This window comes from Narcine bancroftii, unplaced genomic scaffold (assembly GCF_036971445.1).
Source record: "Narcine bancroftii isolate sNarBan1 unplaced genomic scaffold, sNarBan1.hap1 Scaffold_275, whole genome shotgun sequence".
In the NCBI taxonomy this organism is placed as follows: Eukaryota; Metazoa; Chordata; class Chondrichthyes; order Torpediniformes; family Narcinidae; genus Narcine; species Narcine bancroftii.
Genome location: NW_027212010.1, coordinates 217,420 through 238,456, shown reverse-complemented (window position 1 = coordinate 238,456; position 21,037 = coordinate 217,420). Strand labels below are relative to the sequence as shown.

General features: G+C 39.4%; 1 protein-coding gene across 6 annotated transcripts in view; it reads right to left on the bottom strand.

Annotated features, from left to right (window-relative positions):
• Nucleotides 1-21,037, bottom strand: part of LOC138750829 (NACHT, LRR and PYD domains-containing protein 3-like) — a 55,053-nt gene that overhangs the window by 13,294 nt on the left and 20,722 nt on the right. For 5 of the 6 annotated variants that reach the window (XM_069912952.1, XM_069912947.1, XM_069912946.1 and 2 more), the window contains 2 exons: nt 18,015-18,076; nt 10,967-11,133 (listed from right to left, as the gene is read on the bottom strand). In XM_069912952.1, coding sequence (XP_069769053.1) covers nt 10,967-11,133; nt 18,015-18,048 — 201 coding nt within the window. In that variant the 5' untranslated portion in view covers nt 18,049-18,076. Of the gene's footprint in view, nt 1-10,966; nt 11,134-18,014; nt 18,077-21,037 lie in introns of those variants that run through there. The other variant, XM_069912951.1, reaches the window with a different exon arrangement.

Here is a 21,037-nt window from a genome sequence, read left to right as displayed (position 1 = left end):
CAATGTTGGGTAAAACTGGACAAAAGACAAGCAAAAAGAATAAAGTAGCCAAATTTATGGTTAAGTCAATGTAGGAAATGAAATTTATGGATATATGGAGGAGGCAGCACCCAAGAGAGAAGGAATATTCATATTATTCGAGTAGGCACAAAACATACTCAGGGATTGATATGTTTTTGTTGAGGGCCCATATTCAAGGGAGAGTTTGGAAAACTGAAGTATAAAGCTAGTCTACTATAAGATCATTCATTAGCAATAGAACTGAAGGACATCCCACCAAGAACATATAGATGGAGGTTAAACTCCATGCTACTTAAAAGGCAGGAATTTAGAGAGTTTATTGAATGACAAATTAAAACATATTTTGAAATAAACACAGAATCAGTGAAAGACAAATTTATATTATGGGACGCAATGAAAGCCTTCATTAGAGGGCAGATAATAAGTTATGTAACCAAGATGAAAAAGGATTACAATTGGAAAATAGAGCAGTTGGAAAGGGAGATAGTAAGTATAGAAAGGAAATTAGTAAAAAGGGATGATATGATGAAAAAGAGAGAATTGGCGGACAAAAGAATAAAATCTGAAACATTACAAACGTAAAAGGTGAAGAAGAACACAATGAAAACAAAGGAAAAGTATTATGAACTGGGAGAAAAAAACACATAAAATATTAGCCTGGCAACTTATAATAGAACAAGCTAAAAGAACTGTATTGGCATCAAGGAAAAAGGACAAACAAATTTCATAAAACCCAACAGAGATTAATGAAAACTTTAAGGAATTTTATGAACAACTATGCCAAACTGAGAATGAGGGGAAAGATGATAAAATAGAATGATTTTAGCAAAAATTGAACTGCCAAAATTGAAAGAATAGGAACAAAACAAACTGATAAAACGATTTGAAATTAAGGAAGTACAGGATATATTAAAAAACCTCCAGGAGAGGATGGATTCCCAATAGAATTTTATAAAACATTTAAAGAGTTATTAATTCCTCCTCTCCTGGAAGTAATGAACCAGGTATAAGAAACACAAAACTTGCCAGATACATGTAAGATAGCAATAATTAAAGTAATACCAAAGACGGGGAAGGATCCATTAACACCAGCTTCATATAGACCAATATCTCTACTTAACTCAGATTATAAGATGATATTGAAATTATTAGCAAACAGATTGGCTGATTGTGTACCAAAAATAGTAAAACAAGATCAAAGTGGATTTATTAAGAAAAGATGAACAGCGGATAATGTCTGTAAACTTATTAATCCAATTCATGCAGTTCAAGGAAATAAGAAGCCAACAGTGGCTATTGCTTTAGATGCAGAAAAAGCCTTTGACAGAGTAGAGTGGAATTATTTATTTAAAGTATTACAGAAGTTCAATCTACCAGAAAAATATATAAATTGGATTAAAGCATTGTATAATGGACCATTGGCAAAGATAACAGTAAATGGATATGTATCAAATCAATTTAAATTAAGTAGGTCAACTAGACAGGGATGTTCATTATCCCCCTCATTGTTCGCCTTAGCAATAGAACATTTGACAGCACTGATAATAATAGAAAATAAACTAAAAGGGATAAAAGTAAAGGAGAAGGAGTATAAAATCATCTTATTTGCAGATGACGTCATAGTATACCTAACAGAACCAGAGATATCAATAAAAGAATTACATAAGAAATTGAAGGAGTATGGTGAAATATCGGGGTACAAGATCAATGAAAAGTGAAGTGATGCCAATGAGTAACGCAGACTATACAGAATTTAAAAAAGAATCACCATTTAAATGGCAAGCACAAGCAATCCGATATAATAACTTAAGCCACTTGAACAAATTAAATTATTATTGCAGTAAGACTTAGAACATTGGAAAGAATACCGCTAATGTTGATAGGGAGGGTAAACTGCATTAAAATGAACATGTTCCCAAGGATATAATACTTATTTCAAATGTTACCAATTCCATTAACAGAATTTTTAAAAAACGAACTAAAGAGAATAATAAGGAAATTCTTGTGGAAAGGGAGGAAACCGAGGGTAGCGTTAGATAAATTAACAGAGAGGTACAACCAAGGTGGTTTGCAGTTAGCAAACTTTAGAAATTATTATAGAGCAGCACAATTAATGTATTTATCATTTTTTAATTAGACAAGGAAAAAACCAGACTGGACTAAGATAGAACTAGATAAAATAGGGGAGAAGGTACTGGAACATATACTTTATAAGTGGGATGAGAAGCTGGTGCAATATAATAGCTCACCAGTATTGCATCATTTACTTAATACATGGAAGATCCATTTAGAAAGGAAAAAAAAATGAATACCAAATACCAAAATTATTATTGATGCAAAATCCACTAAAACCTTTTACAATAGATAACCTTTCCTTTAGAGAATAGGAGAGAAAAGGAATCAAAAGAATAAAAAATTGTTCTTTGGGAAATAATTTATTAACATTTGAACAGTTGAAGTACAAATATGGAATAACTCATGGTACAATGTTTGCATATCATCAACTTAAAGCTTATATAAAGGATACATTGGGAAACAGATTGAGATTACCTGAAGGAAGCAGTTTTGAATATGTGATTACAGACACAATGATAATTAAAAGATTTATAATCGAGTCCACGCTGCTGAAGATCCAGCTGCGCTGGATGGGTCACGTCTCCAGAATGGAGGACCATCGCCTTCCCAAGATCGTATTATATGGCGAGCTCTCCACTGGCCACCGTGACAGAGGTGCACCAAAGAAAAGGTACAAGGACTGCCTAAAGAAATCTCTTGGTGCCTGCCACATTGACCACCGCCAGTGGGCTGATAACGCCTCAAACCGTGCATCTTGGCGCCTCACAGTTTGGCGGGCAGCAACCTCCTTTGAAGAAGACCGCAGAGCCCACCTCACTGACAAAAGGCAAAGGAGGAAAAACCCAACACCCAACCCCAACCAACCAATTTTCCCTTGCAACCGCTGCAATCGTGTCTGCCTGTCCCGCATCGGACTTGTCAGCCACAAACGAGCCTGCAGCTGACGTGGACTTTTTACCCCCTCCATAAATCTTCGTCCGCGAAGCCAAGCCAAAGATAACGAACATGTACATTAAGCTGCAAGTAATGGAAAATGAAGAAATAAACTATAAACCTTAACAGAAGTGGGAAAAGGATTTAAACATAAAGATAAAAAATGAAGTATGGGAAATGTTATGTTCTGGAACTATGAAGAATACAATAAACACAAGGTTATGCATGATACAGTATAATTGGTTACACAATATCACTCCTCAAAAATGAAAAGAATGGGATTCAACATTATCAGATAGATGTTTTCACTGTAAGAAGGAAATGGGAACAACAGTACATGCAATTTGGGCATTTACGAAAGTGAATACGTTTTGGGAAGAATTAAATCAGATATTAAATAAAATCACAAAAAATAACACACCAAAAAATCCAGAGATCTTTCTTTTAAGTAACATAAGAAGTAAAGAATTAGGCCTCAAATTGGATAAATCGCAATAAAGATTCATTATGATAGCCTTAGCAATAGCAAAAAAAAATATAATGTCAACTTGGAAAATGGAAGAGAGCCGGAGAATACAGCAATGGTACATAAAATTAATAAATGTATTCCATTGGAAAAAATAACCTATAATTTAAAAAATAAAGTCACATTGTTTGAACAAATTTGGGAACCATACATGGAACATAACAGAGAGAGCTTGCCTCGGACCTCCATCCCCTAAAATGATAAGAAGACAAAACGACTAGATTCAGTATGTAACAAATTGATCATGCATTTTTCTTGTTTACTTTCCTTTGTGTGAAGATATTGTTTAATGGTTTTATTGTATATGTTGAATATTTATGGGTTTTGGAGGAGGTGGGAAGTGGGGAGGGAAGGAAAGGGGAAAAAAGGGAGAAAATGACACTGTGTATATTTAATGAGAAATGTTTGTACATATTTTGGTTGATACGGTTCACAGTGTGAAAACAAAAATACATCCAACATGTCTCAGTGAAAATGCTACTAGGATGGAGCAAACTTGAAGGAGAGAATTTTAAAAAAACTGATCATCCTAAATATAAAGGTAACAGCAAGAATCAGTATAACAAATACAGTGAGGAGGAGTGGGGAAGAGAAATACTAACAAAGGAACAAATAGCATTTGTTATAATGGGATTGTAATTTGATAGCTACCACTGAGAAAAAGGAAATACTTTTGACAATAATTTCACTTGCACATTAAATAATACATGTGTGTATAAATTGGACAGCATGGTTGTATCGTGATTAGCGCAAGACTTTTACAGCGCTAGTGATCGAGACCCGTTTTTGAATCCTGTGCTGTCAGGAGTTTATACTTTCTCCCTGTATCTGAGTAGTTTACCCTGGAGGCCCAGGTTTCCTCCAACTGTTTGAAATGTACTGGGGGTGGGGGGATGGGAGTGGCAGGGGAGTAGGTTAATTGTGTGGAAATTGGGAGACATGTACTAGTGGGACGAAATTGCCTGTTAATTTGTTGTGTTTAAATTTTAAAAAAACACAGCATGACTCCAGGCAAAGTAATTTTGGTGGCAGGTTACTGAAGGGAAAATGAACCATAGTAAACCTGTAGAAGTAGAAAAAAAATACAGAAATGCTGGAGGAACTCAGCTGGTCATGCAATGTCCAGAGGAGGTAAAGATATATAACATTTTGCACTTCAGCCCTTCATCAAGATAAAAAGGGCACAGGCCCGAAATGTCAGTTATATATCTTTACCTCCTGTGGGTGCTGCGAAAACCACTGAGATCCTATAGCATTTCTTTATTTTTACTACAATCACAGCGTCTGTAGGTTTTCATGTTTTACTCCATGTTTAATAATGACAGTAGTGGGTCTGTGGCCATTTGATCGACCTCTCAGTGAAGAATATCAAAAAGACAACATCTTAAAATTAAGATTTTTTTCTCTAAAAAAAATGGACAAAATAAGTATTAAGAAACCAAGGCAGCCAAGAACAAAAATGGAAGAAGCTTCTACTCAGCCAGGAACATGGAGCAAAAGCCAAAAAAGGAGTGGCGCAAGAGCGACCTTGGGCCCGACGGACCCTGGTAGAGCTGGGGAGTCAAGACAATAATCAAATATTATCCTGGAGAAAATGGAAAACTTGAGCAATCGATTTGCTGGCGTCGAAAATGTAATGAGAGACACGACTGAAAGGATGACTGAAATTAAAGAAATCGATGAAGACTTAATGGAAAGAATGAACCAAGCAAAAGAAGACTTGGTAAAAACACAGGATAAACTAAAAGCTTTGGAGAAAGATGCAAAGCAATGGGTGTCGGACAGACAAGGTCTGCTGGACAAGATTGACCATATGGAGAATTTTAGCAGACAAAATAATGTTTAAATTATTGGACTGAAAGAAGGAATCAAGGGAAGAGATCTGGTGAACTTCTTCAAAACATGGATCCCACAAGTGCTGAGAGAAGACAAATTCAGAGAAAAATTGCATATTGAAAGGGCTCACCCGACCTTCGGTCCCAGAAGAGCTGGTGATCAGTGACCACAACCGGTCCTGGTAAGACTTTTGATTTACTGGGAATGGGAAACAATTCTGGGAGCAGCATATGAATACTCTAAGTAAAATAATGGCATGCTGGAGATTGACCATGAAAAAGTGCTATTCTTCCAAGATTTTAGTCCTAGTTTGATTAAGCAAAAGAAGTAATTTGATGATGTAAAAAGGCAATTGCATTTCAAAAACTAGAAATATTCGATGATATACACTGTGACTCTGAGGGGCAAAGCAGCAGAAGGTAATCTATAATTTTTCAAGACTAAGAAAGAGGTGGAAGACTTCCTGCGAGGTTTATGAAAAGACTAAGGTTGCCAAAGAAGACCGTGAAGAATGTTTACAATGGGACTAAGTAAAAGTTATATTAAAAAAAAACATTTTGTATTTATTGTTGAAAAGAAAATTTTATTGAAATGTTTACAGAGAGTTCAGAAAATTGGGAAAAGTAGTAGCAAAGTGAAGACTTGGTCCAAGGGGGAGAATGGTGCCCAGAGAGGAGTATATATAAAAGATGGAGTTCTTCATCCTTGAGAGATTCCTTGGGCTTTTTTCATGGCTTTCGGGGTTTCCTGTTTACGTCACAGTCAGGGCAGGGACACTATGTTTTTTTTAAAGGGGAAAGATCACTATTATTTAAACAATCAAAAAGACTTTTATTGTTCAACAATATTTGTTTAAAAAATCAATATGGATAGAATGTTAAAATGTATTAGTCTTAATGTTAATAGGATAAATGGAATAGTGAAAAGGAGGTGGATTTCGGCATACATATAAAATTAAAGACAGATATAGTCTTTCTATAAGAAACACCTCTTATTAAATTGGAACATGCTAAATTAAAAAAAGGATGGGTGGGACAAGTAACATCGTCTACATTTGGCTCAAAAGCAAAAAAAGTAGCATTCCTAATTAAAAATAAATACCAATAATAATAGAAGATACACTGACTGACCAAGCCAGAAGATTTGTATGACATATTGTAAAATTTATGCAGAATCATGGACATTTACGGACATCTAATGCACCAAATTATGATGATGAAGCCTTTATGAAGAATATCTTTTTAAAAACAGCAGATGGAAGACAAAATATACTGGTTGGAGGAGACTTCAATTTCTGTCTAGATCCAATATTGGATAAATCGGCCAGAACAGTGACAAGGGCAAAAGATGCAAAAATGACACGATCGTTTATGAAGGATTTAAATTTGATTCATATATAGAGGCAGCTTAATCCCTTAGAAAGAGACTATTTGTTCTACTCAAGGATACATGATTCACATACAAGGATTGATTTGTTTTTAATGTCTGCGCAGTTAAAAAGTAGAGTGTGTTTAGATGGCGTCTCAATACCACACTGTTGAAGAGTAAGGACTTTTGTAAGTTTATTAAGAGACAGATAGAACCATTTTGTAACTCTAATCTCCTTTCTACTGATAATTGCTTTTTAATATTGGATAGGCTTAAAGCCTAAGAGGACAAATTATTTGTTATACAAAAAAAATCTTAAGAAAGAAGCTGGATGGTCTAGAGAAAGACATACAAAATTGGAAAAAGATTCTCAGAGAACAGGGTTACAAGAAAAATATAGATTATTAGAGAATAAAAATTGAAATATGACACATTATAAAACATAGAATGGAAAAAAACTATATTTAAAAACCAAAAATATTATGAATTAGGAGAATGGGTGCAAAAGTTTTATCTTGGCAGTTAAAGAGGAGTTATCTAAAATATATAATCAAAAAGAAATAAATAGGATTACATTGAAGATAGATGGAATCAAATATTTAGGAATAATGACAGATAATAATTTATGGAACTTATATAAATTTAATTATACTCTTAGAAAAAGAGAAAAATTTACAGAAATGAAAAGACCTGTTGATTAGTGGGAAGAATAAATGGTATTCTGCCAAGATTACAGCATCTTTTCAATTGTTGCCTAGTGCCCGACCAAAAAAATTAGTTAAATTATTGAATAATTACATAAGACAATTCCTATGGAATAACAAAGTGCCGAGAATTTCATTGGAAAAGTTAACAATGTGGAAGGACATCTGGACTTTAAGAAATACTATTTATCAGCACAAGAAAGATTTTCTTTCATTCCTTTTTACAAAAGACAGTCCCCTTTCTTGGATCCAAATGGGATTGAATTCAATAAGAAACAGCGAAGGATTTTATTTATTAACATAAAAGACAGATAACCCTAAAATAATACATAGGATTAGAATATGGCACAAAATAAATGAGTATACTGGGGAAAAAAAAGCAGGTGTCTCATTAAGAACACCCTTGAGTAAAACTATTACTACCTATGAATCTGGGTAACAAAATATTGAATTCATTGTATGATAAAAGGATTAAGATATATTGATGATTGTTATGTGGTGGGATCTCTCATGTCTTTTGAACAATTACGAAATAAATATGGAGCAGCTAATGGGACTTTCTTTTGTTTTCTCCAGCTAAGGTCGTTCCTAAGAGAAAGGCCCCACTTGAAATTAGTGAAGTGGAATGAATTGTAATTAGTGAAGTGGAATGAATTGAAATTAGTGCAGTTGAATGAATGATTTGGCAGGGGAATACACTTAAATGTATAACCAAGATGTACTACACTCTCCAAAATGAAAGTGGGAAACTAGGTTTACAGAGATCGAGAGAGATGGGAGTTGGATCTAGGTGTTGCAATAATGGAAAGATGGTGATTTGATTGATGTTTGGATAGCATGACATCAATTATAAGTTTATGATGGGCATAAACAAAGTATTAAAGGAGGGCATATACAAGTGCTTCAACCGCAGGTGGTCTGATTAGGATCAGACATAAGCTGTATTTGTGATGCAGTGCCAAAATGCTAGTCTGATAAATTTATGAACAGCTAATTGGAGATCTCTAACAATAATAAGTTGGAATATATAAGGGTGATAGAGAGACTAGTGACTTGGAGCTAGGAAGTAAAAAACTTCCAGAAGATGGTGCAGATCACTCTCCAGTCTGCATTGAAAGACACTGAGCACCCAGGAGTAAATATCTCCAGTGAACTATGCTGGTCCACAAATATTGATGCACCAGCACCTCTAATTCTTGAAAAGCCTGAGAAAATTTGGCAAGTCACCTGCCTTCCTCAAATTTCTACATTTGCACCATTGAATTTATTCTATCAGGGTGCATCACCACATTGAACAAGAAATGCTTTGCCAAAGATCACAGGAATCCGTAGAAGGTTGTGAACTCAATTCAGTCCAACATACAACTCCTGCCCCTTCAATGACTTCATCTATTCTTTCTGCTGCTTCAGAGAAGCAATGAACATACCAAGTCTCATTGCATCCATCATATACTCTCCACCTTCTATTGGAAGGGAGATTCACAAGTGTGATATCACACACCAAAAAGTTGAAGGAGAGTTTCTTTCCTGCTGTTATTAGACTCTTGAACGACCTCCAAAACAATGAAATTAATTAACCTTTGCTCTGTAACAACTGATACCTGTCACTCTACTGCCCCACATTGTGATTTCTTGCTGTACTAGTCTGGGATGTGTAATTACTCTGCTCACACTGCACTTCCCTTGGTATAAAGGGACAATAAACTTAAACTTAGAGCAATTCAGAAATAGTGCATGTAGCTTGGGAGAAGTAGTTGTGGGGTGAGGGAATGAGACTCCTCAGACGTTAAAAAGTGACATTAACTGCTTTATTTAATCACTTTTAAACTAATCAATGATTTTTTTTCATCCTTCTTCAGTATAAAAATTAAAATAAATGCAGTTAGGATTTAATGACAAATTTCAAACAAACACCATTGTGGTGTCATATTAGTTGCAGAGAAGCAGCTTGTAAAAGTTTGGTGATGCATTGATTTAACTGCACATGCGTAATTGAAGTTGTAATCCATTTTTCCAAATAAAAGTGCCAAGATAGGCAGTTGCTTCTATCTCAAGAAGCTCCCATGTGATGAAGCTTTTTAATTCTGTGTGGCTTTTGGATAAATGTCCCTCTTTAGGCCACCTGCAGTGGCTCAGTAAGTAGAGCTGCCTCATAGAGCCAGGGACCAGCTGTCTGACATTTGCAGGTTCTCCATGAGTCTGTATGTGGTTTGTCTGGGTATCCCGAGAATATGCAGATTGGATGACTGATTTGCTGCTCTAAATTGCCCCTCACAAAGGTGAGCAGTAGACTTTGGGAGGGCGAGAAAAGAATATTGCTGAGCATGGGAGGAAAATATGGGATTTATGTCAGATTAATGTAACTAGTTGGTCGATGGATGACTTTTCTGTGCTATATCTCTATGAAACGCCATTTGAAATGTCTTTGCTGGCGGAGGTACTATAAAGGCAATGATGTAACGGCAGCATTGCTGCTGGTGCGGCTCTGCAGAGAATCGCCGCAGGGTTGAACTGCCCAGTCTGACTGCCGTCAACTCTATACAGGTTTTAAACAGCCTGTTAAAGGAACCAATGGTGATATTATTTAAAATCCTGCCATCGCGGGGTCTAGACGCAAGATGGCGCACACCTATGATCGGCAGCTGTCACGACAGGTTCCATACTCCAGGTAAGCAGAGGACTGCATAGGGCACCAGAAAGTGGAAGAACACCCCACTTGAGAAGCAGAGGAGATGACCCATGGCACGGTGACCATGGCGCCGGACCAGTGAGGGGGCTCTCTCTGCAGCTGAGGACACACAGGTGGCGGGGCTGTTGCTGACTCAAGGTGAGGAACCCATGGAGGCTGCGGACTGGTGGAAGCTGTGGTCAAAGGATTCACAGAAGGCTGCGAATTGCTCATGGCTGGTTGAAGGGGTACCAGGTATTGGAACTGGGATGTGAGAGGGTGCTGAGAGCGCTGAAAATTTCCTAGTCATGTTGGAGGTTTGGATCTGGAGCTCGGGTTGCTGGTGGTTCAGACTGAAGTTTATGGGGCTATGGAGGATGCATGGGGACAATTCACAGACACTCAGTTTCGGGGGGGTGGGAAAAGCCTCTTTTGCTTCTCTTTCTCTGACGAAGAGGTGCCCGCCAATTTTGGCTGGTCGTGAATCAGTCTACCTGACAGCACACTAAAGTCAATTACATAACAATAAAGGAATCTTGAATGAATAGGAAGGAGTCTTATATTTTTGCTCAAAATGCTTCTCATTTTCTTTGCAGATCATTGTCACCTCCAAATTCCTTAAATTTAGCCAAGAAAGGAGGTGCAATTTTGTCGTTGCAGGAAGTCAAATCATACCTATTTGCTGTACAGAAACATCTGAGAATAGTTTTCAAATTTATCACTTTATCTTTGCTCTGTTTCCCTTCAACAAACCTTTGTGTTCTCATAGTTAATGCACTTTCAGTTTTGTGAATATGGGAGAAATGAAATTCATTAGATTTTTGTGCCACTCACCAAGTGGTCTTTTTCACTGAAATGCTGCTTCTCTTTCAACACAGAGCTGATTGATTTCACCTCTTCCTCAATTGCCTTTTCTAATCGGTCCCGGTAGAATTGCGTTAATTTGAACAGATGATGTTCTTTGCAATTTTCCAAAAGTTTAGTGAACTTAAAGGTCAGATCTAAGGGAAAAAAGTGAAACATTAACAATCATTATTCCAGGGTTTGCATTTACCAAACTGCTGAAGCCTCTTATAAATTACATCAAATGTCTTCTGAAAAATCATTTGGCATTTCATCATTGCATGTCTCAACAAATTAAATTGCATGTCAAATTCATGCCTTCTGCAACTAATCCTTTCTTGTTTAGCTTTTCATGCCATCCCTTATGTTTATTTATTTGACTTGAAATTACAGTTCACAAACCATGCCACAACAAACCAAAAACTAATTTTCATTGATGCTGTGGGTCCAGTGAGAGGAAGTTTGGTTACAGGTTTAGATTGGAAGAAAATTGGAAAATGCGCCTTGAAGGAAAAGAGATTGAGTGGAGTTTTGATTGGGGTGAAATAATAGGCAGACAGACATACAATAGTATGCAAAATGCAGTTGGAGAAGTGGAATTGAGGTGGAACTGTGGTTATGAAGGTGAATGAAGAAGAAATGTTCAATTATTTCAAAAGGAGATTTGATGTGGATAGGAGAAAAAATTGCAGGGGAAACGAATGAGGCAGCATGGATTCAATTAGATGAATAGCACGTTTAACATTAAAAAATGACACGAGTTGATCCTCCTTCGGTACACAGGTTTTATTTGACCCATATAGATATTGCAAATACAGGTACGCAATCCTTTCTCCGGAACCCTTGGGGGAACAGTGTGTTCCGAATTTCGGATTTTTCCGGATTTCGGAAAGCCAGATTTTAGCCCACCAAATTGTACTGCCGTATCCACCCCCACCCCTTCTAGTCGCACTGCCGTTTCCCCCCCCACGACTCACGCTGCCAGTCCCCCCCCCCCCCCCCACACCTCCTGCCCAACTTACGCTGCCGTCTCTCTCCCCACTTGCCGGATTTTGGAGCTTTCCGGATTTTAGAAACCTGGATAAAGGATTGTGTACCTGTATTAAAACCAGATTTGAAAATAGAAACAGACAGCGCTAATTTCCTATGACATCCCTCAAGGTTCTTGAGTTCATTAATGAAGCCAAGTAATATGGCCAGATGCTCTTCTGTCTCCCTTCACCACCAATTTAATGTTTTGATTTAGAAGCAGAAAAAAAAACTGTTCATCACCTCATAATGGGCTTGCGCTGTCTTTCATCCTGTCTCCTACATAGATCCGAGCCTGCAAAATGCTCCTACCCTTTCTATTCCAGATATGTTAGATCCTTTCACACACTCTTGAACAAAATGATTACCCCTCTGCTCCTGCTCTGTTATTCCCCCTGCCTCTTCTCCTGCACCTATTTATTCAGGCAGCTGGCTGCTTTTGCTCATACCTGATGAATAATCTAGGCCCAAAACATTGTATACCCTTTAATTTCTATGGTGCTGCATAACTGTTGGGTTTCTCTAGAATGTCTGTAAACTGCACCTGATCCCATGCTATGTAAACTTTCTTGTTCAACATCATAGTCAATATACATGCCTTGATCTCGATCTTTCTTTATCTCCAAAGATATATACAATCATAGTACACTATGAATCATTGAGTGCAATACTAGATCTCCCATTAGGGAATGAGACAGGTGACAGAAGTATGTGTAGGGAAATATTTTGGGTCCAGTGATCATTTTGGAGAAGGTTAGGTCTAGGCCTCAGGTTGAGATTCTAAATTAGAGAAAGGGAAGCTTTTTTGAAATGAGATAGGATCCATAATGTGCAGATTGGGATGAGTTGTTTTCGAGAAAGGATGTGCTTGGTTGGAGGAAGACCTTCAAAGATGACATTTTGAGAGCAGAGTTTGCATGTTCCTGTTAAGATTAAAGGCACAGTAAACTTGGTTTTCGAGGGATATTGGGGATATAGTTCGGAAGAAGAAAGAGGTGTATAGCAGGTATAGGCAACACAGAGCAAATGAGGTACTCGAGGAGTATAAAAAATACAAGAAAAAAAAAACTAAAGAAAGAAATCTGGAAGGCCAAAAGAAAACACGAAGTTCCTTTGTCAGATAATGTAAAGAAAAGCCTAAGGATTTCTACAGGTATTAAGAGCAAAAGGATAGTAAGGGACAAAATTAATCCCCTCGAAAATCAGAGTGGTCGGCTAAGTATGGAAACAGTAGAGATGGAAGAGGTATTTACTGTGGTACGGAGTTGTGGGAAATAAGGAAATCAAGCAGTGAGGCCATGAAACCAATAGAGATTAGAGAGGAAGAGGTGCTTGTAGTCTTAAAGCTATTAAGGGTAAATAAATTCCCAGGGCCTGACAATATATTTCCTTGGACCTTGAGGGAGGCTAGTGTAGAAATTGCGGATCTGGCAGAAAAAGTTAGTGTCCTTAGCCATGGATGAGGTGCTGGAGGATTGAAGGGTAGCTCATGTTCCATTGTTTAAAAAAAAGGCTCCAGAAGTAACCCTGGAAACTAAAGACCTGTGAGCCTGATGTCAGAACAGGTACGAATTCTCTCATCTGAAATTCTGTAAACCGAAAACCTCTGAAAACCGAACATTTTCACAACTGCCTCCAACGTCCAGCTCCGTCGCAACCACTGCCAACGTCCAGTGCCCCCAATGCCCAGCGCCGCCACAACCGCCCCTGACGTCCAGCAGTGCAAATACTTAAAAGTACCACTGATTATTCAGATTATTCTATTATCTGAAAAACTCCAAATTCCAAAAAGTGTCTGGTCCCAAGAATTTTGGATAAAAGATTAAGCACCTGTAGTATGCAAGTTATTGGAAGATGTTCTTAGGGATTGTGTAGACAAGTATTTGGACAGCCAAGGACTGTTTAAGGATAGTCATCATGGCTTCGTGTGTGGTAGGTAGTGTTTATCCAATCTGATGGAGTGTTGAGGTTTACGGGAAAGTTGATGAAAGAAAGGTTGTGGATGTTGACTTTAGTTAGGCCTTTAACAAGGTCCCACATGGGAGATTAGTCAGAAAGGTTCAGATGCTGGTATTCATGGGATGGTAGTGAATTGGATTTGACATTGGCTACACAGGAGAATAATGGATGATTGCTTCTCACACTGAAGGCTATGACAAGTGGAGTGCCTCAGGGATTGGTGCTGGGACCATTGTTGTTTATCATCCAGATCATTGATATAGTTGACAATGTGCTAAGTTTGCAGATGATGCAAAGGCTTTCAAAACTTGCAGAGGGCTCTGGACCAGCTGGAAGAATGGGGTGAAAAATGACAGATGGAATTTAATGCAGACAGATATGACGTGTTTGGAAGGACAAAGCAAGAAAGGACATACACAGTGAATGGTAGTGTACTGAGGTGTACAGTGGAACAAAGGGATCCTGGAATACAGATCATAATTCCCTGAAAGTAGCATCACAAGTAGATAGGGTGGTAAAGAGATCTTTTGGCATATTGGCCTTCATAAATCAAAGTCTTGAGCATATGAGTTGGGATCTTATGATAAAATTGTACAAGACATTGATGAGGCCAAATTTGGAGTATTGTGTGCAGTTTTGGTCACCGAACTACAGGAAATATATCAATAAGATTGAAAGAGGGCATGGATCAGGAACTGAGGTACAGGGAAAGGTAAACAGGTTAGGACTTTATTCCCTGGAGCATAGAAGAATGAAGAGAGATTTTACAGAGGTATTTAAAATGATCAGGGTTCCAGACGTAGTAAATATAGGTCGGCTTTTTCCACTGAGGGTACAACCCAGAGGACATGGGTTAAGGGTGAAAAGGAAATGGTTAGGAGCAGTGGTTTTCAAACTTCCCCCTAAGATCACATTCCATCTTCAGAAATTCCTGTGATCAGTAAGGGATTACTTAAGGTGGTATGCGAGTGGAAAGTTTCAAAACCCACTATTTTAATCATACTTAATTGACCAGTTATGTGCATGGTTTCATAACTCCAAAGGAAATGGGCCCATGACAATTTTTCTCAAGCGGTGATTCTCAACCTTTATTCCCCCTCTCACATACCACTTTAAGCAATTCCTTACTAATCACAGAGCACTTATGGCATAGGGATTACTTAAGGTGGAATGTGAGTTTAGGGGGAGAGTTTGAAAAGCACTGTTTTAGAGGGAACATTAAGGGGAAATTCTTCACACAGTGTGGTGGGAGTGTCGAATGAGCTGCCAGCTGAAGTAGTGAATGCAGGCTCAATTTAGAAGAATTTAGACAGATGCATGGATTGAAGGGGAATGGTCATGGTATGGGTCAGTGGGATGAGGAAGAATATTTTTCTCTTGGTAGAGAGTCTAAAACTAGAGAGGACTGTTTTAAGGGTAGGAGAAAAATTGAAAAGGCACCAAAAGGGGGAACTTTTGTCCAGGTGCCGATGTTTCATCTCATTGGCTATGTAACTTGCTCTCCCTCGGCTTGTACTCTCTGGACTCACACTCCAAGGGTTGCGACTCCAAGGGTTCGCTCTCCATGGGGTACAACTGCATTGGCAAAGACCCCATGGGCTCACACTCCGTGGGCCCATACTCCGTGTTATAATTGCATTAGCTCGTACTCCGCGGGCTCAAACTCCGTAGGCTCGAACTCGACGGGATACAACAGCATTAGCTCACACTCCAAGGGCTCTCGCTCCACGGGCTATGACCGGAGAGGCTCACACACACTGGACTCACATTTCCTGGGCTATGACTGCATTAGCTCGTACTCCAAGGGTGGGAAGGGTTACACTCTAGGGGTGGGGAGGGACGCACTCTAGGGGTGGGGAGGGACGCACTCTAGGGGTGGGGAGGGACGCACTCCAGGGGTGGGGAGGGACGCACTCCAGGGGCTCTGGATGCATTTAATCACACTCCCTCGGCTACGACTTCAATAGCTCGCATTCTTTGGGCTTGCTCTCCACTGGCTACAATTACAAGGGCATGAACTCCCTGGGTTCACATTCTGTGAGTATGACGTTATGAGTACAACTTCATGAATACGGATTCAGATTTACTGTCAGAGTACATTCATGACATCACATTTAATCCTGAGATTCTTTTTCCTGTGGGTGAGGCAGAGTAACCATTTGTTGGCAATGCAAAAAAGAACTAACTCAATGTACTCAGTGAACAAACAAAGAAATGTGAACCAACAGCAATACAGAGAGAAAAATAACAACAAAGTGCTAATGTCAGAATCCTTAAACGAGTTCCTGGTTGAGTTTGTTGTTGAGGAGTTTGATGGTGGAGGGGTAACAGCTGTACCTGAACTTGGTGGTGCGAGCCTTGTGTCACCTATACTTCTTACCTGATGGCAGCAGCCAGAATAGAGCATGAACTGGGTGGTGTAGATCCTTGAAGATCGCGGCCATTCTCAAACGGCAGCATTCCCTGAAGATGAGGAGGGTTTTGCCTGTGATGTACTGGCTGTGTCCACTACCTTTTGGAGGGCTTTTCTCTCGGGGGTATTTGGTGTCGCCATACCAGACCATGATGCAGCCAGCTGGTCAGCACACTTTCCACTATATATCTGTTGAAATTTGCTAGGTTTTTCAATATCATACCAAACCTCTGCAAACTTCTAAGGAAGTAGAGGGGCTAATGTGCGTTCTTAACAAAGCCATTTGTGTGTCAGGTCCAGGAAAGATCGTCTGAAATAAGTGACTCTCATGAACTTCAATTTGCTCTCCTTCTCTGATTACCCAATCACTGGATTGAATACCTCTGGGTTTCCCTTCCTGAAGTCAACAATCAGCTCCTTGGTTTTGGTAACTTGTCGTTGGTGCACCATTCAACCAAATTTTCAATCTCTCTTCTATATGGTGACTCATCACCCCTTTTATACAACGCACTACCGTTGTGTTGTCAGCAAACTTGCAGATGGTGTTGCTGTTGTACTGAGCCACACAGTTGGAGGTATAGAGTGAATTGAGTAGGGGGTTAAGAACACAACCCTGAGGTGCTCCGGCACTGATAGAGATTGTAGAGGAGAAGTTCTTACCAATTCTCACTGATTGTAGCCTGGAAGTGAAGAAATCCAGGATCCAATTGCACAGGGGGTGTTAAGTCCCAGTATTGCATTTTGCTGATCACTTTTGAGGGGATGATGGTGTTAAATTCAAATTAGTCGATAAAGAGAATCCTGATGTATGCTCCTTTGCTGTCCAGGTGTTCCAGGTCTTTATATAAAGCCAATGAAATGGCATCCATCATAGACCTGTTGCTACGATAGGTGAATTGGATCGGATCCATGTTGTCACTCAGACAAGAGCTGATATGCTTCAACACCAGGTTTTCAAAACACTTTATCACTGTTGATGTGAGACCCATTGGTCGATAGTCATTTAGGCAGGTTATCACACTCTCCTTTTGCACATTGAAACAGGCGAGTATCATGCCTTGCCAGAGTGAGATGTTGAAGATATCTGTGAATACATTGGCAAGTTGGTCAGCACAGATTTTTAATACTTGGCTGAGTACTCCATCCAGACCAGATGCTTTCCTTGGATTCTCTCCATGACTCTACAGTGCTCACCAAAATCCATATCCAGATACTCATCCTCAACCATCCATTGGAACACTCTGATTGTACTGAGGGGTAAGCAGCATTAGTTGCTGACAAGGAGAGAAGTGAGTATGGTGGTATAGGCGGCTGAGAAAAAGGCCAAAAGACAAGGAGAGAGGGAGTCAGGACAGTACTGGACCATGACTGGACTGATGGCCATGCCACATTTACATCAGGAAGCTGCTGTTATTTTTCATTTAAATTTCAAATTTGACTTAACTGAAACATTTAAGTTATTTTGTACCATTGACATGATTAATTTTATTGTCGTGTTCTCTGAACATTTTTTGTTCATCGGAAATGGCATCACAGCATGGTACTTTTCTGTGAGCCGCTGTACGGCATGCAAAGCTAAGGTTTCACTATAACCCTGTCCATGAGATAATAAATAATTTAATTAAAATGTGAACTTGCCTGCATTCACTGCAGTTCTTGGATCTTGGGCCATGATGCTCCTATTAGCAGATGATGATTACCTATCGTAAATGCAATAATCAAATGAGAATTAGATAGATGTTAAGATGAAAAAGACATGCTTGCTCTCTTAAAGTTGGGATTCTCCATGACCCTTAATGCCAAAGGCACATTATACCCCCTCCATATTTCCCTCTTGTGAGTTCCGCTATCTTCTTCTGCAAAATAGACTTGTTTGATTTCAACCTTCCCTAACAGATACGCATCTCCTTTTACTTTAACAGAGCCTAAATATTTCTGGTCATCCAGCGTACCTCATTCTTACTCTCCATTCTCATAGGAATATGCTTTCTCTGAACTTTCCCAGTCTCTTAAATCTCCCACCATGTGCAAAGTTCCCCTTTTGGTTGAAAGTAGCCTATCCCAATCAATCTTTGCAAGCTCCTGTCTCCTCAGGACATCAAAATTAGCCTTAATAAAAGTGAGAACTTTCACATGTGGAACAGTTCTGTCTTTTCCCATGAATATTTTAAAACTAAGAGTGATGATCACTGGACCGAGAGTACTCCTCTACAGACACCTCAGTAACTTGTCCTGCCATGTTTCTCAAGAGGAGGTCCAATGCCATTTTGTCTCTATTGACATATTGTTTGAAAAAAAAAATCCTTTAGACTATGAGAATCACAATCAATGAGGGAAGTTGAAATCAGCAACTGTTCTGTCCCTGTTATCCTACAGCTGGCTGAGATTTCCTGACACATTTGCTCCTCTCATCCGCTAACCCAGACAATTTGGGATATGGGAAGAAACAGCAGCACCTAGAGAAAACCCATGCAGTCACAAGGAGAAAGCAATAAAGAGGAGGACGATATATTATGAAAATAAACTAGCCAAAATAGACAACCAGATGCTAAAAGTTTTTATAATTATATAAAGTGGAAAAAATGTGGCTAAAATGAATGTAAGTCCCTTGGAAGACAAGAAGGGGCAATAAATAATGGGAAATGCCAAAATGGTTACTTCAGGACAGTCTTAAAGTGGAGGACACGTCTAATTTGTCAAAGAGTGATGTTATGAATGTCATGGGAGATGAGGACTTCAATGCAGTTGATATCACTAAAGACTTTATTGCCGAACAAACTAAGGCCTGATGGTAGATAAGTCCCTTGGTGCTGATGGAATGCATCCAAGGGTAATAAAAGAAATGACAGAAGTTATAGCAGAAATAATAGTGCTAATTTACAAAAATTCTCTGGACAGGACATGGCAGATGGGAAAGCACCAAATGTTATTCTAATATTACAAAAATGTACAAGAAAGGCAACTATAGTTCCGTTTGCTTAATGTCGGTGTTCAGGAAAATGCTTGAAGTTGTCATTAAAGAAGAAATAGCACATCACCTGAATAGAAATGTTTTCATCAGGCAGATGTAGCATGGATTCAAGAGGGTTGTGTAATATGGAGGATCATGCATGCTATGTGAGACTAGTCAGAAGTCATCCCACCTGCCAATCAAGGTCAGGGCCTGCCCACAGATTAGTACACTCCTGTCCAATGGCCCCTGCAATCACCTAACCCACACCTGGACCAGACTCTCCAGTTGATTGCACTATAATGCCCAACACATGTGGTCCATCTGCCTCGGGACGAACCCCAGTTCTACTCCATGTTGCGAACCATGGGGGGATGCTGGAGAGTCATTGGTAAGGTGTGTGCGGGCAAAGGTTTGGGATCTGTTATATTGGATACATAGAAATTACTGATCCTAGACTAGTTTAGTTCAGAGCCATGCCTGGACTATGTCAAAGGATGACGGGTATTGTATTTTATTCCTTGATTGCAAATCTATTTCTCCATGAGTGGTTGCAAGTATCAGATAGTTGTTCTATCCACTGCGATTGTATTTGAGTGGGCGTGTGTGTTTTATCCATGTTGCAATTTACCTATGTGTCTCAATAAAGATCAATAAAGGGACTTGTCAAAGTTGTTTTTCTCATAATATTTGATGCCTTAAGCAGGGTTCTTGGAGTCATGACTGAACACGGATACAGAGGAGATATTTTGGAATTGGGGAAGGAAAGCCAGTGAAGGCAGTGAGAGGATCCCCAGGTGGACCAACTATGGTGCAGGGCTTGGGAGCTTGGCTAACATGCTGGTGGATCATGGCAAATCAGTAGACCGATCCAAACACCTGGAGCCATATGGTGAGAAAATGGGACACCATGTAGTATCCCTCCTCAAGAAGTCAGGGTTCCCAAAGACTACGGGGAGACAGATGGGTGACCTTTGGCTAGCTTCTCTCCTGAGACACCAATGTGAGACCATAGAAAGATCAAGAGAGCGCCCCCCCAAAAAAGAGACAGAGACACTCTAGTAATGCTGTTCTGCACTGCAGGAGTCAACGTGGGCTTCCCAAGCCTGAGCCACAGATCTTGAGATGAAAGTGATTAAAATGCAACAGATGCACACAGTTTGCCAGTCCAACTGACAGCTTGATCCAGTTAAGATCTGGGCCAGTGAGGGGACGGGTTTGACACGTGGTCAGGGATGGGGACATATAGATGGACTGTGGTGAGAGAGAGGAGACTGGCACATATACACCTGCAGGCAAAGCTGGTGACCACACAGTCCCAAACCTACCACAATGGCACTCCGCCAATGCTACAGAATGGGGAAGCATCAGAGATTCCGGGGACCTCATGGGGACATATCTGTGGCTGCTGTGAGACCAAGGAGACATGACAATTCAGCTAAAGAGATAACTGGGCTAGAGGATTAATATCACTAGTGGCCGGGCAAACACCTGGCTGTGTGGCTGCTCTGACTCTGGGATGAGGATGCTCCCAATGTGGTCTCTCTTACCAGGAAGCGAGCACCCTGGATAGCTTATCTCAGTGGTTCTCAATCCTTGTCTTTCCACTCATGTACCACCATAAGCAATCCCTTCCTATTCACATATCACCTATGACATAGGAAATACTTTAAGTGGTACGTGAGTGGAAAGAAAAAGGTTGAGATCCACT